This window comes from Cyclopterus lumpus, chromosome 18, assembly GCF_009769545.1.
Source record: "Cyclopterus lumpus isolate fCycLum1 chromosome 18, fCycLum1.pri, whole genome shotgun sequence".
Lineage (NCBI taxonomy): Eukaryota > Metazoa > Chordata > Actinopteri > Perciformes > Cyclopteridae > Cyclopterus > Cyclopterus lumpus.
In genome coordinates, this window is record NC_046983.1 from 1,837,501 (window position 1) to 1,862,500 (window position 25,000).

A 25,000-nucleotide genomic window follows, 5' to 3' on the forward strand; every position below is an offset into this window, starting at 1 on the left:
ATGTAAAGTATTTTATCATCTTTACCTAAACAAGTATTTCATCTTTAATTAAACATAACAAAGTATTTAATCATCTTTATTAAACCCAACTAAGTATTTAATAATCTTTATTAAACCCAACTAAGTATTTAATCATCTTTATTAAACCCAACTAAGTATTTAATAATCTTTATTAAACCCAACTAAGTATTTAATCATCTTTATTAAACCTGACTAAGTATTTAATCATCTTTATTAAACCCAACTAAGTATTTAATCATCTTTATTAAACCTGACTAAGTATTTAATCATCTTTATTAAACCCAACTAAGGTATTTCATCATCTTTATTAAACCTAACTAAGTATTTCATCATCTTTATTAAATCTAACTAAGTATTTAATCATCTTTATTAAACCTAACTAAGTATTTAATCATCTTTATTAAACATAAATAAGTATTAAACCATCTTCTCAGAGAGGATTGTTCAGGGCAAGCCGACGACCACCACGGCTCCCTCCAGAACCATCACCTACAACACCGGCTTCCTGACCCAGTTCAGATGGGTTCTCAAGAGAACGTTCCGCAACCTGATGCTCAACCCTCAGACCTCTGTCGCTCAGGTGGGAACATGAAAGGAATCAAAACGTACTTATTGAGGTCGGCAGGGGTTCGTTACGGAGAAGAACGTCTTATGCCTTTATTTATGTAGTATTTATGTGTGTAGAGAAGGTTCAATAATCATACAGTCTGAGGGAGGAAGAACGACATGTACAATAAGTTTGGGGTTTACTCACCTTTGTACAGTTTTACTGTAGTTGGAGCAGCATCTAGTGGCCACAAGAGGAACTTCAGCTTCAGATACTGTACATTTGGCAAATACGCATTTTCTGGCAGAGAATCAATACGACACTCCGTCTATTAAATATGAAGCTCATCTAGAGACAAACTTCAGGTTCTCACGAGGGGAGATCACCTAACCACATTGTACTGACACACAGTTGTCGACACAGATGCATTGTGGGGACTCTGGTGACCGCAAATCAGGTTTTATCTTTGTGGTTAAAGGAACGCGTCATTTTGGAAAATTAGGCATCTTAACTTTCTTTTCGACAGTGAGATGAGAAGATCGATATCAATCTCGTGTCTTTGTTCCGGAGCCAAGATGTGGCTAGCTTAGCTTAGCACAAAACAAAGGGGCAAATTAGCATGTTTCCCAGGATGTGGAAATGCTCCTTTAAGATCCTGCTTCCACATGCTGTGTAGCATCATACGTTCATCACATTCACTGCAGCGATATATCTATTCACTATTAATGTGTTTTTATTAGATCGCTGTGACGTTGTTTCTGGCTCTCGTCGTTGGAGCCATTTTCTTTGACGTCAAGGAGGATCAGAGCGGAATGCAGAACAGGTAATATATTATATTCTGGTTTGATTTGCTTTATAATGTGTAATTAAGTATTTAGTGCAACTTTTTTCATCAACAAGCCACTTAGTTTTCCTGTTTAAAGTTGTTTAATAAGTAGTAGTAGTAGTAGTAGTAGTAGCATAGTAGTAGTAGTAGTAGTAGCATTAGCAGTAGTAGTAGTAGCATTAGCAGTAGTAGTAGTATCATTAGCAGCATTAGTAGTAGTAGTAGCATTAGTAGTAGTAGTAGTAGCATTAGCAGTAGTAGTAGTAGCATTAGTAGTAGTAGTAGTAGCATTAGCAGTAGTAGTAGTAGTAGTAGTAGCATTAGTAGTAGTAGTAGTAGTACTAGCATTAGCAGTAGTAGTAGTAGTAGTAACATTATTAGTAGTAGCATTAGTAGTAGTAGTACTAGCAGTAGTAGTAGCAGCAGTAGTAGTAGTAGCAGTAGCAGTAGTAGTAGCAGTAGTAGCATTAGTAGTAGTAGTAGCAGTAGTAGTAGTAGTAGCAGTAGTAGTAGTAGTAGTAGTAGTAGTAGTAGTAACATTATTAGTAGTAGCATTAGTAGTAGTACTAGCATTAGCAGTAGTAGTAGCAGTAGTAGTAGTAGTAGCAGTAGTAGAATTAGTAGTACTAGCATTAGCAGTAGTAGTAGTAGCATTAGTAGTAGTAGCATTAGCAGTAGTAGTAGTAGCATTAGTAGTAGCATTAGCAGTAGCAGTAGTAGAAAATGTTATAGAGTTTGTGTATTAAAAAAACAAGTAGAAAGTAGAAATTAAACTATTTATTTTAATTAATCAATTTGAAGGGACTGTAAATAAACACATCGTTATATATAAATAAAAAGGAACCGATGCAACGTTTAGAGACAAACAAAAAAAGACAAACAGCAACTACTTTAAATATAACAATGACTGAAAAAGAAAGGTTTTGAGGATGGAATAGTGGAAGTAAACCAAATACGATGCACAGTGAAAGTAGCATTGGCCATACTCAGTGTATTATAATATGTGATATTTAATATTATCCATCTGTGTATTGATGAGTTTGTTGTTGTTTTCAGGTTCGGCGCGCTCTTCTTCATCACTGTGAATCAGTGTTTCAGCTCGCTGTCGTCTGCTGAGCTCTTCATCGCAGAGAGGAAACTCTTCATGTGGGTTTAACACGCAACATGTTCACATACTTGTGAGGACATTGTGTTGTTTTTATTTGGGGTATTACGCGTACTGACTTCTTTTGTGATATAAGCAAACCTAAAAAAATCAGGTCCCCATAAACTAAACGTTTTATTCTTATTTGGGGAAATAAGCACCGTAACCTTCTTTCTGAGTGATAAATATCCGCCTCAGGACGTGGTTAGCGTAGCTTAGCATACCGAGTGGAAACACAAGGAAACAGCTAGCACAATTTATCTCATATGTCAAACTTGTGAAAGCACCATTTATGGCTTTTTGGGGGAGTTGTGACCTAGTTTCCTTATGTGTCTATGCTAAGCTAAGCTAATATCCTGACTCTTTACTGAACCCAGACATGAGACTACTGTCATCTTATCTCGCTCTCAGAAAGAAAGTTTAGATGCAAGTTTCCCAAATGTAACTATTCCCGTGGATAATATAAAGAAACCTTGTGGGGACCTCAAGTTCTGACCCAAATGGGTTGCAAGTCCCCACATTGTAGCTAAAATAAACACGTACACACATATCTGGGTACTTTGAAGCAATTTCTCAGCCTCTTTCTGTGATAAATGTGTAATCCAACATTTAGTACTTCTCGATGAGGTTCTTTAATAAAATGTATTTTCCCCTCGTCAGTCACGAGTATATCAGCGGGTACTACAGGGTGTCGGTGTACTTCCTGTCTAAGATCCTGTCGGACATCCTCACGCTGAGGACCTTCCCCGCCATCATCTTCAGCTGCGTGGCGTACTTCATGATCGGTGGGTAGGAAGGTGTGCTTATTTACGGCTGAATATTATTTTTGAACAATTTTAATAATAAAGAAAGTAATTCAACTTTATTCTTTTTTTAATATATTTGGGTTGATATTTTCTCTCAAAATGTTGGTATAATCTTTTATATACAAGACAATTACATTTTGCTAATTGAAATAAACCTTTCTATGTTTGCACATTTATATTGTTTTTATGCTTCATTTTAGTGCTTATTTTTGTTTAAAAACGTCCAAACAGACAGATTTCTTTAACAATCTTATAAAATATAATAACAACTTTTGTTGATTCAACAACTGACAGCTGATTACGTTGTTCCTGTGATGTTTCCTCGTGCAGGTCTGAAGCCGACAGCCGGGGCCTTTTTCACCTTCATGTTCACCGTGACTCTGGTCGCCTACACGGCCACCGCCATGGCTCTGGCCATCTCAGCCGACCAGACGGTGGTCGCCATCGCCAACATCTTCATGACCATCGCCTGCGTCTTCATGATGGTGACACACACACACACACACACACACACACCAATTAACTGTTTGACCAATCACTGACCTTTAAAAGCTATCTATTTTGCATTTTCTCACCTGACCACCAGGGGGCGACTCCTCTGGTTGTATAGAAGTCTATGCTTCATGTGTTAAAGCTGCATTCTCTCTCCTGACCACCAGGGGGCGACTCCTCTGGTTGTATAGAAGTCTATGCTTCATGTGTTAAAGCTGCATTCTCTCTCCTGACCACCAGGGGGCGACTCCTCTGGTTGTATAGAAGTCTATGCTTCATGTGTTAAAGCTGCATTCTCTCTCCTGACCACCAGGGGGCGACTCCTCTGGTTGTATAGAAGTCTATGCTTCATGTGTTAAAGCTGCATTCTCTCTCCTGACCACCAGGGGGCGACTCCTCTGGTTGTATAGAAGTCTATGCTTCATGTGTTAAAGCTGCATTCTCTCTCCTGACCACCAGGGGACGACTCCTCTGGTTGTATAGAAGTCTATGCTTCATGTGTTAAAGCTGTATTCTCTCTCCTGACCACCAGGGGGCGACTCCTCTGGTTGTATAGAAGTCTATGCTTCATGTGTTAAAGCTGCGTTCTCTCTCCTGACCACCAGGGGGCGACTCCTCTGGTTGTATAGAAGTCTATGCTTCATGTGTTAAAGCTGCGTTCTCTCTACTGACCACCAGGGGGCGACTCCTCTGGTTGTATAGAAGTCTATGCTTCATGTGTTAAAGCTGCATTCTCTCTCTGTCTCTGCAGATCTTTGCAGGTCTGTTGGTGAATCTTCCCTCCATCGTCAGCTGGCTCTCTTGGTTGAAATACTTGAGTATACCACGCTACGGCCTCGGTGTACGTACACACACACACACACACACACACACACACATTAAGTAGAAGTAGACGAGCCGCTTTCTCTACATTAAAACACTTTGTTGAACTATAATTCTAACGGTAGTTATTGATGTGTGCTCTCAGGCTCTGCAGGTTAACGAGTTCACTGGGCTGAACTTCTGTCGCGGCTTCAACAGCTCCATCACCCCACCTGGACTCTCGTGAGTAACCATGGATACGCCTGCTTTAGGGAGCCACACAGCTAGTTAGTGATGTGGTTAGTTGTTTACATTAAAGGTGAGCAATAAGACACGCTGCTTACTTGTTTATTCAATAGAAATACAATTAATGTTAATTAGACAGCTCGCTTACTTGCTGGAAGTGAGTGACACTCAGCTCACTAATTAAATTGATTTTTAAACTTTAATAAAAGGTCAATAGAGTGTGAGCCTGCCAGTTTGCTAGTAGAATGGTTAGTTAATTAGTTAACTAGTTACTTGCTAAAAATGACTTCTTTGTTTGATAGATTTGATTTACTTGGTTAAAAGATGGACATTTTAGTTATACACCTGGTGAACTATTACATTAACTATTAACTATGAATTTGCTAGTCGATCGGTTAAATAGTATCACCATAGTAACGGTGTTACTATGGTGATACCCACCGTGTATCCAGCTGTACAGGGGAGGAGTTTCTGGAGGAGCAGGGCGTGGATTTCTCCACCTGGGGCTTCTGGCAGAACCACCTGGCTCTGGGCGTCATGACCTTCTGCTTCCTCGCCATCGCGTACCTCAAACTGCGCTTCATCAGGAAGTTCACCTAGACCTCCATCACCACCTAGACCTCCATCACCACCTGGACCTCCATCACCACCTAGACCTCCATCACCACCTGGACCTCCATCATCACCTAGACCTCCATCACCACCTGGACCTCCATCATCACCTAGACCTCCATCATCACCTAGACCTCCATCACCACCTGGACCTCCATCATCACCTAGACCTCCATCACCACCTAGACCTCCATCACCACCTCCGCTTTCAAAAATGTTTGTACAGATATTATTTGTAATATTTGGTAATCGTCCAGATCTCGATTACGGATCATTTGTTTGTAGAATTAAAATAACGTGTTGTTTAAAGAGACTTAATGTTGAAGTTATTCATTATTTATTCACTCAGTGTTTTGAACAATAATCAACTGTATCAGGATTTTGGCAATTTAAAGTTCAAAGCCAAAGAAGCATTTTATTTTTCACACAAAAACAATTTTATATTCATAAATTAAAACACTAAATGTACATCTTGAATCTCAGTTGTTGTCATTTTTAGATTCCAGCCAGTTTAATACTTTTTATTACTTCTTTTCACGTCTCTGACGTCGACAAAATCTCACCTGACAATTAAAATAGAAACCAGCGTGAACGACTAGAGAGCCCTGGTGGTCAAAAGCAGTTAATGCAGCTTTAAACACCATAATACAGTAATATTAGATATATACATATACTGTATAGAGAGACATAGTTTGTATTTTTATGAACTTAGAGCCATTAACTATAATTTAAAAACCCTTGAGGCGACAATGTTCAGAACAGAGATGCTAACATACAATGTTTATGTCTTAGTTTACCAGGTTAGCAAGATAACATTTGTTACCCGATGTACAAACAACGCTGATGGGAACGTAACTAGTTCTGAGTGTTGACCTAAAGATGGCGCTGGTTAAAAAGTTAAAGGACCAAGGTGATTACGATCCATCCAGAGGGGATGATTTTGGTTGAGAGATGTCAGTAAAAAACTATGAATGTTAACCTCACGGTGGCGCTAGAGGGAAAGTCAGACTGCCACCAAAGTCTGTGGGATTCATCCTCTGGGGAGCACGAACATCTGCACCCAATTTCATGCCAATCCATTTAACAGTTGTTGAGTTATTTCAATCTGGAACCTAAAAAGCCTGAAAAACAATGTTCCTTTTGTCAGATATGACAAGATAATGGGAGAGGATCATGACCACCATGTGTGTGTAAGCAGACACTCGCTTCCATAGCAACCGTGGGTATAAACAGTCCCTGCATCTGTGATGAAATCTCCGGTTGCGTAACCTCAGTCATGGCTGGAGGGAAACGGGTGGAGTCAGACTCTCACACACCTGGTGTTGAGGGAGATGTCAGAGTGGGGAGTGAGTGAGTAACTGTTTATTGTGCCTTTGAGCAAGGCGTTGACCCAACAGCTGAGACGGCGAGGACGAGCAGAGACAAACGATGGGACTTTCTAACTCTGACAAAATGGAAAAAGACCCAAAAAACGAGTAAAAAGCAGATTGAGCAGGAGAAAAAGAGAGAAAGAAATCTTTGGGTTCAGACTTTCATCGTTTAATTTAATTTATTGGGCTGAAGGTAAAGATGTTTTTCCACCACTTATATCCAGAAGTGGAAGAGATATTTAAATATGAATGTGTTAATACCACATTATGAAAATAGCAACATTCCTGCATTTAAAATCCTACTTCAGTAAAAGCACTTTACAAAATGTACTTAAATATATTAATATGTTCCTGCTGCTGTCAGGCTGCACAACCAGCTGTGCTCCCAGGAGACCACGAAACACTTAAATATACTCATTTTGTCCGTATATATAATATATAATAATACTAATAATCTCTACTGCTTTTATTGCTTATTTACTTATTTATAATACTTGTTTTGATCTTGTTTCTTTTTACTAAGTCTCTTGTTGCTGCTGCAAATTATGTAAATGTCAGGACTAATAAAGGATTATCTTAAAAGTAAAAGTATATTATTATGCAGAAACAATAAAGAATAATGGTTCGCTACACTATGAATTATGAAAAATATATTTTGAAAATACTTAAACAGAATATTTAATGACTGATTTGGGGCACCAAAATAATACAATCATAATTTACAAACCGTTAAAAGTAAAATCTTAAGTTTGCAAAATAACAAAAACAAACGTCATCTTTAAAATAAAATGAAGTGAAGTATAAAGTACGACAGTTCCCTCCGACATGAAGGACGTTCAACACGGAAAAGTAAATCCTGAAGTCCAGACTGGATCCCAGACAACGTTCTGGTTTAACTTTGCGTCACACTGGGAACGATCCGTCCACAGATCAGAAGAATGCTTCACTAATCATAAAGTTACGCAAGATGTTCGGAGGTTAAGAAAGATGGGAAAACCGATTAAGGACGTCTCTTTGTGTCTTTGTCACTTTGTGTTTTTGTCTCCTTGTGTCTTTGTCTCTGTGTGTCTTTGTCTCTTTGTCTTGTTGTCTCCGTGTGTCTTTGTCTCCTTGTGTCTTTGTCACTCTGTGTTTTTGTCTATTTGTCTCCTTGTGTCTTTGTCTCTTTGTCTGTGTGTCTTTTTGTCTCCTTGTGTCTTTGTCTGTGTCTTTTTGTCTCCTTTTGTCTTTGTGTCTTTGTCTCCTTGTGTCTTTGTCTCTTTGTCTTTTTGTCTCCTTGTGTCTTTGTCTTTTTGTCTCCTTGTGTCTTTGTCCCTCTGTGTTTTTGTCTCCTTGTGTCTTTGTCTCTTTGTGTCTTTGTCTCCTTGTGTCTTTGTCTTTGTCTCTTCGTGTCTTTGTCTCTTTGTGTCTTTGTCACTCTGTGTTTTTGTCTCCTTGTGTCTTTGTCTTTTTGTCTCTGTGTCTTTGTCTCCTTGTGTCTTTGTCTTTTTGTCTCCTTGTGTCTTTGTCTCCTTGTGTCTTTGTCTCCTTGTGTCTTTGTCTCTTTGTGTCTTTGTCTCCTTGTGTATTTGTCTCCATAACAGCTGGTGTCGAGGTGAAAGAAGCATTGAGGCCGTCCGTTCAACTCCAAACAGCAAAGAAAGCCACCGACTTCTGTTGCCGTTGATCTCGATGAAAAGTTAGTTTTAAACTTAACAAACGGCGAAGCCCAGAGAAGGTTTCACCGGATCGCTTCGGGAAGACATCGGGTAAAAGGATGCGCTAGCTAAATAAATCTGAAGTTGGTCGATGAACCAGCTGCTCAACCCCTCTGATACTCAGTTAGGTTTAGGAAAAAAAATGTAAATACTTAGTTAGGTTTTGGAAAAGATTGTAAAATACTTTTTAGTTATAAGTACTTTCACACAAAGCACTTTTTTTCCAAAGGAAAGACGTTTTTTTTGCACCGCAAATAGAGGCATCAACCAATCACGTTGTTTGAACACTAAATTGCGCAACACTTTGTAAACTGAGGTGAGTGGGCATCACAGGGAAGCAGGGCGTCGCTGTGGTTACCTGGCGTCGCTCCGTAAACATTCCCCAAATTAATAAAGTTTAAAAAAGCGTTGAGGATTAAGTGGTTTCTACTCTGATGCAACTCAGATCTGCTCAGTCTAGACATCATCTGTGTCCTTCATCCCTCCTCTCCCCTCCTTCCCTCTCTTATTTAAAAACCTTCCTCTCTTTATTACTTCCTACAGTCACTGCTTCTGTTTCCTGTCATCATGTCTTGCAGGTCGACGGCTCCGGCCGTCTCCTTCCTCCTCTTCCTCTTCCTCAGAGTTCAGAGCGTCCACTCGACTCACGGTGAGTGTCTCAATCTGAGGAATCTTTATCAATTCACAGATTTTATTCTAGTGCAAGATAAATAAGAACCGCGTTGTAATAACTGGATCTCTCTTTGAGATGATCTCGGAGCTTATTTTCTAGCACGTTGTCTCGATGGAAGCTTAACGGGAAAGGAAACACGGGGACAAAAGAAAAACACACCTTTAAACTGTCGTCATGAAATATGCATCATGGCCCGACAGATGAGCCGGCGGCTTAATGCACAGACACCAGAAGGTTGACCTCCATTCAGATAAGAAAAGGGTTCACTTAATTAAAAATACAAAGCTTTTTAATGAATCCATCAACATCTGGCGATTGTCAATTTATATATTTATTATTAATATTACTTATCTATTTATTAGTGTATACATGTCATAATAAATGCCAAATAACAAATTATCATTATCCAATCGTCACATTTGAGGAGCTGATTTTTAACACATGTACGGACCACTGACCTCTAATCTGCCTCCATCAGCTCGGTCCGTCTCCTCTCTGTCGGGGTTCGAGCCTCCAGAGATCGATGGTTATCCTGTGGACATCTGCAGGATTTTCGTTGTCCCCACACCAACACCAGCACCAGTACCAACACCAGCACCAGCACCAGTACCAGCACCAGTACCAGTACCAGTACCAGTACCAGCAACAACCACACCCACCACAACGACAGAAACAACCACACCCACCACCAAGAAGGTAATTGAACCATGAAGGGGTAGCTGAAGCCTCACAAACACCTGAAGCTTCTCAAAGCTAACACGCAAGCTAATTAAAAAAAACTCATGTGTACGATGTGTTCAGTGTTTATATGCAATTTGTGTTTGTTCCTCAGATGACATGCTGAACTTTAATAATTAATGGTTTTAATATGTGCGTTTATAGGATATAATGTAAAAGGTCAGGAGGCGACTCCTCTGGTTGTATAGAAGTCTATGCTTCATGTGTTAAAGCTGCATTCTCTCTCCTGACCACCAGGAGGCGACTCCTCTGCTTGTATAGAAGTCTATGCTTCATGTGTTAAAGCTGCATTCTCTCTCCTGACCACCAGGGGGTGACTCCTCTGGTTGTATAGAAGTCTATGCTTCATGTGTTAAAGCTGCGTTCTCTCTCCTGACCACCAGGGGGCGACTCCTCTGGTTGTATAGAAGTCTATGCTTCATGTGTTAAAGCTGCGTTCTCTCTCCTGACCACCAGGGGGCGACTCCTCTGGTTGTATAGAAGTCTATGCTTCATGTGTTAAAGCTGCGTTCTCTCTACCAGAGACGTATACGGTCTCTAGGTCTCTCCTGATACTCCAGTTCTTACAGTCTGTGGTCTACAGTGGCTCTGTGAGACTGTACTGTAGCTAAATGCTCACATCAGCATGCTAATAAACCTTTATTTCCTCCTAGTTGTGTTTTAAATGTGGCTCTGGTGCATTCATTATACACTTTAAATTACATCCGTGTTTGTATCTCCTGTTTTAATGTCCTCTGTATAACTTTCCAGCAGCTCGTGGCCACAACCAAAAAGCCAGCTGCACAGACGCCACGAAGGAAACCAGAAACCAAAAACACTGGAACACCAATCAGGCCTCAGCCGGCTCCGGTGAGACCGATCACCGACAGCCTCCTCCACTACCTCCTGGCCAACGGCAGAGGACGTCTCCCGGGGTTTAACAGCTTTATCTCTCAGCCAATGGGAGGGCGGCCTCACAAAGGTTACAGCTTGACATCAGATAGCGATGAATCAGATAGCGACGAATCAGGTGCAGCGCTGGTGAAAAGAGGGGGAAGGACCGCCGAGAACCGGTGGAAAATAAGTTCGTTTTCTTCAGAGGACTCGAGTGACGAGTCTTAAACTTTTAGTTTCTTGACAGATTAGCACACCTGTTGGTTTGTTAATGGGTATTCTAAAAAAAACCTGACTAGCACTAATATTTGTTGTCAAAAGTAAATATTGTGCATTGAAATATAAAGATTTGTGTATGTTAGCTTACAGCTGTTAGCTTTGCTGCTCCCATTAATCAAAACAACCAATCTTCATCTTTACTTTTAAAAGCCGTATGAATAATCTGTTTGCTGCTTTTAAAAAGGTGTTGCGTAATAAAACAAACCGGAAAACATTTTGATTAACTGTGAATAATAAAAATGTATTATTTTATTCTTGTCTTTACACCATTATTTGCTTGAACATTTGACAAATGACCTGGAAGGTTGCAGAACGTTGTGACCGTATGGGTGCTTATTCATAGCAATGTGAAGGTGGCGTTGCATTAAAATAAAGGTGTTTTATGGTGTTTGTGTGTCGGTACTGTTGCGTCCGTGCTGCTCTGGTTCTGATGGAGGAGCTGGTAGTTTGTCTTTCCTCTGATCCTTGGAAGTGCCTTTGTTGTGTTTGCCTGAGAAAACATCAGAAGTATCACATGACCGTTAGATTGATTGGTGTTAGCATGAATAAATATCTTGTATAGCCACTACTCCAAAACAATTACATCCAATCGAGAATAATAAGTCACTCTTTATGACCTTGATTGGATAAGAACCGTTGTAAAAATACATTGATTGAGGAAAAATATTGTTTGTCCTGTCAGTGAATCTGGTTCATAATAGTTCACATGCATCTGAATGGACTTCTGCTCATCATTGCTTTGGTGTCAAAGTCCTAAAATATGTATATTTTTGCACTTCTACAAAGATTGACGCGGCAGTCGGTTGGCTTGAAACTCTTAATGAGGATTTAAGGACTTTCGGAAATGTCAACGGAGTGAATGAATGAGAACTTAGTTCAAAAGGGTGGGCGGTCACAGTGGAGCTCTGTGGTGATGCGTGTTAGCGTACCTTCTCTTCCTCGGACCTCTGGCAGCACTGAGCTTCTCAGATCTGGAAAATGGACGTCCGACTTCTTCTTGGTCGCTGCAACGCCTCCGCTGTTACCGAGGTTACAGCGATCGGACAGGAAGGGGCGCTCGCAGGTCGGATTCTTCTCCGACACCTGAAAGGGCGAGACGGTGGCGACGCATTCAAATTCAAGAGTGATTCTGTTGTAAAGTAAGTGAAACTCGCACCGTTACCTGTGCAGTGAGGGCTCCTGTGGCGTGGCTGGACAGTCGACCGTAGACGCCACTGTGATGCCTCGGATGGTCGACACACCTGTGACGAACACAAAGAAACGCATCCTATCACGTGTTCACTGATCAAACATTTCATTACCAGTAAAGGAGTTGGAGTTAAGGCTCTGAAGCTTGAATGGAACCCAAAAAGAAGTTCTAACATTTTGAACATTCCTAAATAATCAATGTTAGTTTGATGGTCGATGTTAAAACTTCTAACAAGGGCCTAATTTGTGAAGCCTGGTTCAGACTTCTCATATTCATTCACATAGGGCTGGTGTTGTGGTCATTGACAGCAGTTTTACCGACTGGAAGACAATTATTCAATTGGAGCTTTGCAGGTGGATCATTGTCCGACTTCGCCAGCGAGCTACTGAGCTACATCAATACAAAACAGCCACAAGTAAGTATGAATGAGATCAGAACAGCTGCACAGGTTGTTGTATGCCAACATAAAAAATAAACTAGTACCTTCTACTCTCTCAGTCAAAGGACAATGACTTTGACAATACCACCAAGCAACGATTGAGCTTAAACTACTCTGAGAACTTAAATACCTGAAGCTGTGGACCCCCGAATGGAAACCTGCCCCCAGGGAAAGGTGATCGCTGGCAGCCGGGCTGACGGCACAGAAGGAGGGGATGATGGGTGTGGAGGAAGGAGGGAGGAGGAGAGGAGTGGAGGACGGAGGAGGAGGTGGAGGTGGTGGAGAGGAAGGATCTATGCTGAAATCAAACTCATCAACGTCTGCGGTGCCCCTGTTGTGAAAGAGTGAGCTTCTTGTCGAAGCTTTGGGGTCTGGAGTTGCTGTAGAGGTGAATGAAGTCGAATCTGCGATCGTGGATATATTTGTTGTGTCGTCCCTTTCTGGGTTGTCTCTCTTCTTTCTGGCCTCTGTAGGACAGTTAGTTTTCTTTAGGGTCATTGTTGCGTTGGACTTTGTTGGCTTTTTAGCGTCTCCGATCAAAGACTTGAAGTGAGGGGGTTTCATGGATTTTGTGTCAGGTTCAACTTGATTGCTGTTGCTCTTTTGCTCAATATTTGAGTTTCTAGAAACCTTTGAGGGTTGATTAACTAAAGATTTGGTTATCGCACTGACGGACACAGGAAGCGCTAAATCCTCCCGGTTCTCTTTGTCAGAGACTTTCAACGTTTTCAGAATAGCGGCCCCTCCTGTCGTGTTGATTTTAGGGATGTCGTTCGGCATGGAGGTTGAGGTTGTTCTGAAGGTGATCTTGGACTTAACAGTGCCGAAATCCTGATGGACACTGGATGGCTCCAAGAACTCAGGACTACCTTTATAATCTCCAGCCGAAGCATCAGATATCTCACTGTGGTTTGCAGCTGTTTTAGTCACCGGGCTCATCTTCAAGCATCCGTGATCTTCCGTGAGGTCCTTGTTTAAAGCATTACAACTATCCTGCTGAGTTTTGGTTGCGATATACACTTCTGCAAGTTCTCTGTCTGTTGGAAGGCCTCTCGGAGGTTTGTTGGGGACAAATGTGCTGTCATTTGAGGGTTTAGTGTGTAAAGAAGAGCCAGTTTTGGACAACATTGTATTTGAGGTTCCTTTAGGTAGAGTTATAGTGCTGTGGGCAGGACTGGCCTCTCTAAAAACTGTGGAGGACTGCGTTGAAAGATCTGAAGGGCTGTTGGACAAAGATGCATGGTTTTGGGTCATTTTGGGGCCGAAGTTTGAGTTAGTCTTGAGTGGTCTGGGGTTTGAGGGTAAGACCTTTGGGCATTCAGGTGTCCCTCTTTGATCTGTCTTCATGGTCGACCGGTGCACTGAAGTTGTCTTGCATGGCTTGGTGACAGAAGGGATAGTTGTGGTAGTAACCTCAATGTGGTCATTGCTTGATGGTTGAGACGCTTTACATGTCAACTTTGTCTCTAATTGATCACTGTTTGCTAATTTAGAAGTTACAGCTGTTGAGGCACCTTCAAGATATTCTGAAGTGGACATTTTACCCATTTTCTGTGTTAAGTGGGTGTCTGTACGATCAATGGTGGATTTCATAGAAGCTTTTGGAGATAAACTCTCGTTTGAATGGGAGCTTTTAGACAAATTGGGCACTTTTGAGTTTGAGTGGTTCTTCCCAAAGTCTTGACTTGGCTCAGATTTTGATGATTTCCTGATCCCCATCACATTTCTCTCAGTCACACTTGACACAATGTAGTCTGAGTAACTAGAATGCATGCCACTAGAATCTCTGTCTTTTGAATCCATAGTTTTCAAATGGCCTTGCCTTGGCTCTGGAGAAGCAACTTTAGGTTCATCTGCCACTGTGTCATTGTCTTTCAGATCTGTTGCAGTCTTGGCAACCTCCAATGAATCAAAAGTAAGGGTTTTAGTTGATTTAAAAAGCTGTGGTTCCTTTCTCAGCTCTGCACCAGTGGCTTTTCCCGGTTTACCTTTCATGGCCACGGTCGTCTTTGCTGCATTATTGATCATCTTTGCGCCTAATGTTTTGACTTGTTTGGTGGACATCAATGGTTCAGAGGTGTTCCGAATTGTTTTAGAAAACTTCAACGTTTGCTTTCCTTTTGTTTCCTTGTTGACTTTTTCATCTACACCTTCAGATGGCTTCTTGTCTTTGCTTCGTTGTCTCTTGTCATCCCCTTCGTTCCTTTCTCGTCTTGCTGTTTTGGTTATTTTTGGGAGGGTGGAGTTTTCTCTGTGGTCTTTTTGGATCTTGGCATTCAACTCGTCCAAAAATCTGTATCGAGACAAATAAAGATGGACAAGGACAGTAACTCTAATTTGGATGAGACTCAAGAATCAAAATGTTGGTGGTTTGACTCCTGGTAACACTATTGATCTAAAGGTGTACCAACTATTCCAGGGGCAGAACTAGGAGACTAAATGTAGAATAAAACAACCTAGAACTAATGTCTTACATTGAATGCCTGTGCCACCCACTCAAGTTACAGTTTACATTATATATGTCCAAAATGTCATCACTTCACCTATCATCTAACAACTGTTAATAATTCGCAAAACTGTGTTTTGTGAGGTCACAGTGACCTTGACCTTTCACCTTTGACCAACTAAAATCAGTTCATCCTTGAGTCCAAGAGGGTGAGTGTGCCAAATTTAAAGAAATTCTCTTTCAACGTTCTTGAGCTGTCGCATTCACAAGACCGGACACACGAACACATAAAAACCATCACATTAAATACACTTTTAGAGCTCTGGTGGATGCATTAGTAGGAAAGCTACAACGATACCTGATGTGAAAAGAGTCTTGCGTGAACAGAGGATGTTCTTGCAGTTCTGAACACTGAGCTCGTCTTTCCGGATCCATCTCGAGGCAACTCTGACAGAGACACACAACAGCATTACGGCAGCAGTCCTCTAATAGCGGCTCAAGTTGCAAAGATTCCTAAAAGCTCAATATTTCCCCAAGACATGGGCCGTCAATAGATGATCTCCCGTCATTTAGTGTTTGTCTTGAGAGACTTTTAGGAATTATTGTTTGGATAACGAGTGAAGTCTCGAGTCATTGGCGTCTGGATTTGGTCAAGTCAAGTCTAAAGTCATCAAATGGCAAGTCATGTGACTCCACGTCTGTACCGAGACTATTTCTTCTGTTGAGGATGTGATGATATGATGCATCCAGTGATTGCTACCTGCCCTCTTTCTAAGCTTGAACTATATTCCCCCCAATGGTTTCCACAACAACAACAACAACATAGAGGTGATGTAGAAATGATACTGTACAGTGATTGTGTAGTGAAGGTCTCTTGGGTTGTGATATCTAAGTGTACCTGAGCCAGGTCCAGGGCGGCGGGTGCGATTACAGGGAAGCGCTGCTCCAGTCGGACTCTGCAAGAATATTCAGGCAGTCTGACTCCGGAGAAGACGGGATTCCTGTAGAACAACTCCTGGTGATGAGCTGTCAGGTTGCCTAGGAGAACCCCCCAAGAAGAGTACAATTGTGTTGACAGAGGTAAAAGAGGCGATTTTTAGTATTTTTTATTTAACTTGTGTGCTCACCGAAGCACCTGACGATGTGGTAGATTTGGTCCAGGTCGGAGTCTCCGGGGAACAGGGGCTGACCCGTTAACATCTCTAATAACAGACAACCAACAGCCCACACGTCCACCGGTCTGCACACAGACACACAAACTGTGAGACATCTGCATCAGACACACAACGACCACCTGCTCAGGGGCACACACTGACACCTACTTGCCGTACTTGGTGTCTCCCACCAGGAGTTCTGGCGCTCTGTACCAGCGGGTGGCCACGTAGTCCGTGTAGACGCCGCCCTCAGCGGGCGAGGCCATGGTCCGGGCGAAGCCAAAGTCGCACATCTTGACCACGCCCCCCTGAGAGATGAGTATGTTCTCCGGTTTGATGTCCCGGTGGATGATCTAGGAAGGAAATAGATGGTTGAAAGGTTACGTGGTAAATGTGGTAATCCTTGCTCTGGCAGCCTCGTCGGACGCCTCGAAAAGACTTTGATTTTCGTGCTCACGTTTTGCTGGTGGCAGAAGGCCGCGGCCCTCAGGATCTGGTACAGGTACTGCCGGCTGGTGTTCAGGTCCAGGCCGCTCGGGTTCTGCTCCAGGTCGTCCAGAAGGGTTCGCTCCACGAACTCGAACACCAGGTACCAGCGGCGGCGGCGCTTCCACACTTCCAGAAGGTTCACCAGGTTGTCGTGACGCAGTTGCTTGACGGTCAGAAGGACGAGAGCGGAAACAAATGAGCTTTATATTAGAGCGCAGGGCTGGAATATTGGGAGAAAATGACCAAATACCTCGCTATTGGTGCATCTGCACAATGACATTTCTGATAAATAGTTTATAAAATGATTAAGTGTGTAAAGGGAAGTAATAGAACAGTCTGGAAAAGACCCTTTCATGATATCATGAATTCAACACAAGATATAGTCTCATATCACGATATTGATATAAGTGCCAGTTGATGAATGGTTTTGGTCCCATAGCCTGGGTGTTATTGGTAAATCTGTAATACTTTGTAGGTACGACGCACTGCAATGAATGGATAAAGTTATTGTGCAACACGTTACAGTAAAATAACGAATTAAAGCCTTAAATGTAAAAAAATATGCCAATGGAGAAGTGTCATTTTCTTGATCTCAGAGCAACAATCTGGCTCAAGAAACACTTCCGATGTTTCCTCTCGAGTCGCGTTAAATTTGGTTTTAGCCTCTCTCCGGGTTTCCGTCTCACGGAGACTCGTGGATCGATCGGCAGGTCACCCTCAGCAGCTTGATCTCCCTCAGGGCGATCTTCTTCACCGCCTTGTCGTCGTCCGAGTCCACGAACTTCTTGATGGCGACGAGGCGGCCGGAGTCTCGGTGCCGGCACTTCAGCACCGTGCCGTAGCTTCCCTCTCCGACCAGACCCAGAGACTCGTAGCGCTCCATCAGCCAAACGCACGGCTCGGAGAAAGTAAACTGGATTAAAAAAGAGACAGAAAACAATTATAATTTTATAATCATAAAATTATATTTTAATTTTTTTAATTATATTTTATTTATATGGCGCTTTTAAAAATTCTCTGATACTAATTTTATAATCATAAAATTAGAATAAACAAAGAATTAACTAAAAGTAAGGGAAAACATGCAAAGAGTGTGCAAGAGATTCATTATATATATATATAATAATTTATAATTGATATACGATACTATAATATTATAATTATACTCATATTCAGATCTTTTTACTTTAGTAAAATAATCCTTCACAAATAAATGAAGCACATAAAATGTTATCGACAAAATGTACTTATATAATAATAATATATAATATTTTATTTATATGGCACTTTTAAAAATTCTCAGATACTTTACAAACAAGTAAAACTACTATAACTGCATGCAGAGAAGAGCATTAGTTGTATTAATACGTATCAATAACAACAAGGTATTTAAATGTGGTATCGCTTCATGTAATATAGATTATTCATTAGCCAAACAATCAATAAATTCATTAATTAAACGATCAAATAATGGATCTATTGATCTACTTTGGAATATTTTTATTTTGAAAACACAGTTTCAATACTTTTACATAATTGTTATCAATTAAAATTCAATAATTTTACTGAAGAAACATTTTTAAAAACTTTGAGGACGTGGAGGCTGTGAGCAGTTTCACTTCCTCCACCACTAACCTTCTTATATTAAGCAGTACGCACACACACACACACGCACTCACACACACACACGCACACACACACACACACACACACACACACACACACACGCACACACACACACACACACACACACACACACTCACACACACACTCACCGTGCAGGTGAATTCCGTTATCGGTTGAATCGCCGCGGTGAACTTCCGTTATCAACACCGGAGTAAGGGTTTTGTTTGTGAGCGTGCGTGTGCGCGCGTGGGTGCGTGCGTCACCGGAGAGCCGAAAGCTCGACCCTCACCGTGCGCGCGTGCGCGTGCGTCACGCGTCACGTTGCCACGGTAACGCCTCCCGGGCAGAGTCTAATTTACATAAAGAGCAGCGACATGAATGTGTTTTTATTCTTTAGATCCTCAAAAAACTATTAATTAGTTACTACGTCAGGTGACGTCATCATGTTTTGAGTGAATAATTAAAAAGCAGAAGAACTTTCCACAGCTTCTTAATAAGGAGGTTCTCTAGCGCCACCTGCTGGCAGCCGGTAGCAGTCTCATCCAGTCCTTCACCATACGTTTGTTTTCATTATTAAGGACATCAATGCACCAAATATCGATATGCAATTATATACAAACATTTATTTAATACACATGTAGAATAAGTCATTTCCCATCATATTGTATATAACTAATATAGAACAATTAACGTTCTATAACACAAAGTCCATTTTGAGTTTGAATTTGAGCTTCAAATGTGCAATATTAATTTCACAGAGACAAAGTTACAAGTAAATAACGTTTTTATTAATCCAAAACAAAAAAAACATGTTATGTGAGAGTTGAAGTTATGTGAAAAAAATACTTATTTACAATGACATCATATAGTCGCATTAATATGAGTTTGGTGTTGTTGTTGTTTACAACAACAAAGTGTGGGAATCCGGATGTTCGGCCAGTTTTCTGATTTCCTCCAGTAGCTCTGAGAAAGATGGCCGACCCTGAGGCTTCTACACCAGCACCACCAGAGGAGGAGGAGGAGGAGGAGGAGGAGGGAGGAGGAGGGAGGAGGAGGAGGGGGAAGGAAGAGGAGGAGGAAGAGGAAGGAGGAGGAAGAGGGAGGAGGAGGAGGAGGAAGGAAGGAAGAGGGAGGAGGAGGAGGAGGAGGAGGAAGGAAGAGGGAGGAGGAGGAGGAGGAAGGAAGAGGGAGGAGGAGGAGGAGGAAGGAAGAGGAGGAGGAAGAGGGAGGAGGAGGAGGAGGAAGGAAGAGGAGGAGGAGGAGGAGGAAGGAAGAGGGAGGAGGAGGAGGAGGAAGGAAGAGGGAGGAGGAGGAGGAGGAAGGAAGAGGGAGGAGGAGGAGGAGGAAGGAAGAGGAGGAGGAAGAGGGAGGAGGAGGAGGAGGAAGGAAGAGGAGGAGGAAGAGGGAGGAGGAAGGAAGAGGGAGGAGGAAGAGGGAGGAGGAGGAGGAGGAAGAGGAGGAGGAGGAGGAGGAGGAAGAGGGAGGAGGAAGGAAGAGGAGGACGAAGAGGAAGAGGGAGGAGGAGGAGGAAGAGGGAGGAGGAGGAGGAAGAGGAAGAGGAGGAGGAAGAGGAGGAGGAAGAGGGAGGAGGAGGAGGAAGGAAGAGGGAGGAGGAAGAGGGAGGAGGAGGGAGGAGGAAGAGGAAGAGAAATTATTGTCAGTGCAAAACTTCATGAATATTAGTTTCCGTTAAATCCCTGATATTTTATTGTTGAGTGAGTGATGAGTGAATGATGAGTGAATGATGAGTGAATGATGAGTGAATGATGAGTGAGTGATGAATGAGTGAATGAGTGAATGATGAGTGAATGATGAGTGAATGATGAGTGAATGATGAGTGAATGATGAGTGAATGATGAGTGAATGATGAGTGAGTGATGAGTGAGTGATGAGTGAATGATGAGTGAATGATGAATGAGTGAATGAGTGAATGATGAGTGAATGATGAGTGAATGATGAGTGAATGATGAGTGAATGATGAGTGAATGATGAGTGAATGATGAGTGAGTGATGAGTGAATGATGAGTGAATGATGAGTGAATGATGAGTGAATGATGAGTGAATGATGAGTGAGTGATGAGTGAATGATGAGTGAGTGATGAGTGAGTGATGAGTGAATGATGAGTGAATGATGAGTGAATGATGAGTGAATGATGAGTGAATGATGAGTGAATGAATAAGTGAATGAGTGAATGATGAGTGAGTGAGTACTCGGTGGTACCTCGTGCCAGCACTGGTACATGATGGTGAACAGCGGCTGTGTGGCTCGGTGTGGGCGGTACAGCCGGACTCCTCTGGTGATTTCATTAACAACGTCCAAGTTGGAGCGGTTTTCAAACGGGGTCCGGCCCTCGGAGTAGATCTCCCACATCACCACACCTGCACACGCACACAGGAGACACACACTTCACATATCAGGAGTAGATCTCCCACATCACCACACCTGCACACGCACACAGGAGACACACACTTCACATATCAGGAGTAGATCTCCCACATCACCACACCTGCACACGCACACAGGAGACACACACTTCACATATCAGGAGTATACACTCTCCACAGACAAAGCAGGTGACACATTTTGAGAATAACGACTGAAGAAAGAGGGACAGCACTGCCGCTGGCCACCAGCCAGATGTTGTAGCATGAAAGCATGGTGGAACTAGCCAGGTAGCTACCTTAAACTAGTCAGATTCAATAGCTTAACGTCCACACACGGAGAAAAGCACATTACGATCTTTGTTAGGATCAGTTTCTGTAACCGGTGTAGCATGAAAACATGGTGGAACTGGCAATGTAGCTAAGTGGCCGGTCGTCCAGCAGTAACCTACTCATTCCACCATGCTTACATGCTACACTGGTTATAGACGACATCGGGGATCTCTCTAATAGTTTCTCTCCAGGGCTGCTTGTTATGGGCTCATTTGCTGTAACCAGTGTAGCATGAAAGCACGGTGGAATTAGTGAGGTAGCTCGCTAACTAGCCGCCCTCCACACAGTTACCACAGCACAGGAAGGCACAACGCTAACGCCTGTAAGCAGTGTAGCATGAAAGCACGGTGGAATTAGTGAGGTAGCTCGCTAACTAGCCGCCCTCCACACAGTTACCACAGCACAGGAAGGCACAACGCTAACGCCTGTAAGCAGTGTAGCATGAAAGCACGGTGGAATTAGCAAGTTGGCTAAGTGGCCCGCCGTCTGCAGGTGACTTGCTAGCTCCACCGTGCTCACACGCTACACGCTACACGCTACACAAAGGTAAGGCCAGCCAGGTCGGCCGAAGGTGGGTCTGTGGTTCCTCACCAAAGGACCAGACGTCAGACTTGCTGCTGTATTTACTGTAGTGGAGAACCTCCGGAGGAGACCACTTCACTGGGAACTTGGCCCCGCTCGAACTGGTGTACTGGTTGTCCAGAACGTACCTGCAAAGTCAGAACAATAACATTTATAATATAAATAAATAATAATAAATATAATTTAATTAAATATATTAAAATTAGATTAATTATGTTAAATTAATAAAATAAATAAATTAGAATAATTTATAAATAATTTATAATAATAAATAAAAATAAATAATAGTAAATAATAAATAAAATAATAATAATAATACTGTTTTTCGTGGATCAGTCAAAAGCTGTCGTATCTGTATTTGGTTCAACAACCAAAACATGTAAATGTAAATGTGTGTTTTAATGTGTTAGATTATTATTATTATTATTTTAGACATTTTTAAGGTAACCGTTAAAATTGAGAATTTGACGTTTCTGTACCCGAATAACCGTACAAAGTGTTTCCGGTGAAACTGGATTCAAGAGGCGGCCGTACCTGGTCATTCCAAAGTCGCTGACCTTCACGACCTTGTGGTCGTTCACCAGACAGTTCCTGGCTGCCTGGACGAGAGAGACACAGCCGGAAAGATCACACATGCACCAGATCATCCTGACCACTAGGTGGCCACAACTTCATCTTTAAATATTCAGCCTCTTAAATGGAAAACACTTTTTAATCCGGATCCAGATCTTAAGCTAAATCAACTCTTTAAAATACGAGGTTCTCACACACACAAGGAACACGATGCATCGATGAACGAGGAGGAGGAGAACAAGAACAAGAACAATCAACAGGTAGATAAACAGGTAGACAGACAGGTAGAGCTAGAGGTAGACCTACAGGTAGACAGACAGGTAGACTTACAGGTAGACCTGCAGGTATATCAACAGGTAGACAGACAGGTAGACCTACAGGTAGACAGACAGGTAGACAGACAGGTAGACAGACAGGTAGACAGACAGGTAGAGCTAGAGGTAGACCTACAGGTAGACAGACAGGTAGACAGACAGATAGACCTACAGGTAGACCTACAGGTAGACAGACAGGTAGACTTACAGGTAGACCTGCAGGTATATCAACAGGTAGACAGACAGGTATACCTACAGGTAGACAGACAGGTAGTCTACAGGTAGACCTACAGGTAGACAGACAGGTAGACCTACAGGTAGACAGACAGGTAGACCTACAGGTAGACCTACAGATAGACAGATAGGTAGACTTACTGGTAGACCTACAGGTAGACAGACAGGTAGACCTACAGGTAGACAGACAGATAGACAGACAGGTAGACAGACATGTAGACTTACAGGTAGATCAACAGGTAGACAGACAGGTAGACCTACAGGTAGACAGAAAGGTAGACCTACAGGTAGACAGACAGTTAGACAGACAGGTAGACCTACAGATAGACAGACAGTTAGACAGACAGATAGATCAACAGGTAGACAGACAGATAGACAGACAGGTAGACAGACAGGTAGACTTACAGGTAGATCAACAGGTAGACAGACATGTAGACCTACAGATAGACAGACAGTTAGACAGACAGGTAGACTTACAGGTAGATCAACAGGTAGACAGACAGGTAGACAGACAGGAAGACAGACAGGTAGACAGGTAGTCAGAGGTGACCTGTCACTCACCAGGTCCCTGTGGAGGAAGCTCTGGCCCTCCAGGTACTCCATGCCCTCGCAGACGTCCTGGCACATGGACAGAAGCCACGCCTCCGTGAGGCTCCGCCTCCTCTGCCGCAGGAAGTTCAGCAGGCAGCCGTTCTCCATGAACTCGGCCACGATGAGCAGCGGCCGCTGCTGCAGGCAAACGCCGTACAGCTGCACCAGCTTCGGGTGGCACAGCCTCCTGGACACAAGCACACGGGTCACTTCCTGCCCTGGACCACGAGGAGGTGACCTGCTCCTCTGCTCCTCCAGGCCTCACATCATGACTTTGGCCTCCTCGATGAAGTCCTCCTCGTACATGGCTCCCTCTCTGATGGCCTTGATGGCCACTCGGTGCTGAGCCCTCCACTTGCCGAGCCTCACCACGCCAAACTGGCCGCTGCCCAGCTCCTTCATGAAGGTCAACTCACTGGGGTTGATCTCCCACTTCTCTGGAGGGAGGAGGAGGAGGAGGAGAAGAACAAGAAGGAGGAGAACGAGGAGGAGGAGAACAAGAAGACCGAGGAGGAGGAGAAGAAGAACGAGGGGGAGAAGAACAAGAAGAACGAGGAGGAGGAGGAGGAGAAGAAGAACGAGGGGGAGAAGAACAAGAAGAACGAGGAGGAGGAGGAGGAGGAGAACAAGAAGAACGAGGGGGAGGAGGAGAAGAAGAACGAGGGGGAGAAGAACAAGAAGAACGAGGAGGAGGAGGAGGAGAAGAACGAGGGGGAGAAGAACAAGAAGAACGAGGAGGAGGAGGAGGAGGAGGAGAAGAACAAGAAGAACGAGGAGGAGGAGAACAAGAAGAACGAGGAGGAGGAGGAGAAGAAGAACGAGGGGGAGAAGAACAAGAAGAACGAGGAGGAGGAGGAGGAGGAGGAGAAGAACAAGAAGAACGAGGAGGAGGAGGAGGAGGAGAACAAGAAGAACGAGGAGGAGGAGGAGGAGAAGAACAAGAAGAACGAGGAGGAGAAGAACGAGGAGGAGGAGAAGAACAAGACAAAGAAGAAGAATAAAATATGACTGTTAGACTAAATGTTCTTCTGTTCCAGTAAACGAGTGTTTGTTCTCACCTGAGCTGAATCCTGAGGTGGCCGGGACGCAGCTTCCCATTGGACCCACTGCGTAGCGCAGCCGGGTCACGAGCCCTGAACACATGAAGTATATATACATATATTAATATAAATATATATATCATATACATATCTACCTAAACCCAGGTGGTGATCAAAGGGACTCTACCTGCTGCGTTGTGCTCGTGGTAGTGGATCACCTCTGGGATGGAGGTGAAGGTGTGCTTCTCCGCCAAATAGAACTGACCCGCCTCACTCACCTTGATCTGGTAATGCCTAATGTCCCCGTGAGCACTGCACACGGAGGAGACAGGTACAGGTGAGTCTACAGGTGAAGGTGAACTGGACACAGAGGAGACAGGTACAGGTGAAGGTGAACTGGACACAGAGGAGACAGGTACAGGTGAGTCTACAGGTGAAGGTGAACTGGACACAGAGGAGACAGGTACAGGTGAGTGTACAGGT

General features: G+C 42.9%; 4 protein-coding genes across 13 annotated transcripts in view; 2 read left to right on the forward strand and 2 right to left on the reverse strand.

Annotated features, from left to right (window-relative positions):
- abcg2a (ATP-binding cassette, sub-family G (WHITE), member 2a) overlaps nucleotides 1-5,963 on the forward strand; it is a 17,536-nt gene extending 11,573 nt beyond the window's left edge. Inside the window, exons 12-20 of one of the 3 annotated variants that reach the window (XM_034556817.1) lie at nucleotides 456-601; nucleotides 1,309-1,391; nucleotides 2,451-2,540; nucleotides 3,199-3,323; nucleotides 3,675-3,829; nucleotides 4,588-4,677; nucleotides 4,804-4,880; nucleotides 5,336-5,532; nucleotides 5,695-5,713. In XM_034556817.1, the coding sequence (XP_034412708.1) occupies nucleotides 456-601; nucleotides 1,309-1,391; nucleotides 2,451-2,540; nucleotides 3,199-3,323; nucleotides 3,675-3,829; nucleotides 4,588-4,677; nucleotides 4,804-4,880; nucleotides 5,336-5,483 (914 nt within the window). In that variant the 3' untranslated portion in view covers nucleotides 5,484-5,532; nucleotides 5,695-5,713. Of the gene's footprint in view, nucleotides 1-455; nucleotides 602-1,308; nucleotides 1,392-2,450; nucleotides 2,541-3,198; nucleotides 3,324-3,674; nucleotides 3,830-4,587; nucleotides 4,678-4,803; nucleotides 4,881-5,335 lie in introns of all 3 variants that reach the window. The other 2 variants (XM_034556816.1, XM_034556818.1) reach the window with 2 other exon arrangements.
- A 2,390-nt stretch (nucleotides 5,964-8,353) lies between these two features.
- LOC117747588 (protein transport protein SEC31-like) lies at nucleotides 8,354-11,513 on the forward strand. Of its 4 annotated transcripts, none has more exons than XM_034556952.1 (4): nucleotides 8,532-8,543; nucleotides 9,141-9,211; nucleotides 9,714-9,931; nucleotides 10,724-11,513. In XM_034556952.1, the coding sequence occupies exons 1-4, from the start codon at nucleotides 8,537-8,539 to the stop codon at nucleotides 10,824-10,826; spliced, it is 399 nt and encodes a 132-aa protein (XP_034412843.1). In that variant the 5' UTR covers nucleotides 8,532-8,536; the 3' UTR covers nucleotides 10,827-11,513. The 4 variants fall into 4 exon arrangements, with proteins under 4 accessions (XP_034412842.1, XP_034412843.1, XP_034412844.1 ...); XM_034556953.1 differs by having other exon boundaries at nucleotides 10,727-11,513; XM_034556950.1 differs by lacking the exon at nucleotides 8,532-8,543 and adding an exon at nucleotides 8,665-8,690 and having other exon boundaries at nucleotides 8,723-9,211.
- Nucleotides 11,473-18,744, reverse strand: LOC117747494 (probable serine/threonine-protein kinase MARK-A). 2 transcript variants are annotated; one of them, XM_034556768.1, is made up of 11 exons: nucleotides 18,618-18,744; nucleotides 17,558-17,755; nucleotides 16,811-17,005; nucleotides 16,531-16,706; nucleotides 16,327-16,439; nucleotides 16,098-16,237; nucleotides 15,558-15,646; nucleotides 12,884-15,046; nucleotides 12,288-12,366; nucleotides 12,055-12,208; nucleotides 11,473-11,615 (listed from the first exon to the last, which is right to left on the reverse strand). In XM_034556768.1, exons 2-11 carry the CDS (start codon nucleotides 17,723-17,725, stop codon nucleotides 11,506-11,508), a joined length of 3,387 nt encoding a protein of 1,128 aa, XP_034412659.1. In that variant the 5' UTR covers nucleotides 17,726-17,755; nucleotides 18,618-18,744; the 3' UTR covers nucleotides 11,473-11,505. The 2 variants fall into 2 exon arrangements, with proteins under 2 accessions (XP_034412659.1, XP_034412658.1); XM_034556767.1 differs by having other exon boundaries at nucleotides 16,522-16,706.
- A 490-nt stretch (nucleotides 18,745-19,234) lies between these two features.
- The window catches only part of txk (TXK tyrosine kinase), a 14,149-nt gene continuing 8,383 nt past the window's right edge, over nucleotides 19,235-25,000 (reverse strand). For 2 of the 4 annotated variants that reach the window (XM_034556835.1, XM_034556837.1), the window contains 8 exons: nucleotides 24,705-24,877; nucleotides 24,536-24,610; nucleotides 23,743-23,914; nucleotides 23,448-23,664; nucleotides 22,300-22,364; nucleotides 21,775-21,893; nucleotides 20,690-20,847; nucleotides 19,235-19,459 (listed from right to left, as the gene is read on the reverse strand). In XM_034556835.1, coding sequence (XP_034412726.1) covers nucleotides 19,370-19,459; nucleotides 20,690-20,847; nucleotides 21,775-21,893; nucleotides 22,300-22,364; nucleotides 23,448-23,664; nucleotides 23,743-23,914; nucleotides 24,536-24,610; nucleotides 24,705-24,877 — 1,069 coding nt within the window. In that variant the 3' untranslated portion in view covers nucleotides 19,235-19,369. Of the gene's footprint in view, nucleotides 19,460-20,689; nucleotides 20,848-20,931; nucleotides 20,976-21,774; nucleotides 21,894-22,299; nucleotides 22,365-23,447; nucleotides 23,665-23,742; nucleotides 23,915-24,535; nucleotides 24,611-24,704; nucleotides 24,878-25,000 lie in introns of those variants that run through there. The other 2 variants (XM_034556836.1, XM_034556838.1) reach the window with 2 other exon arrangements.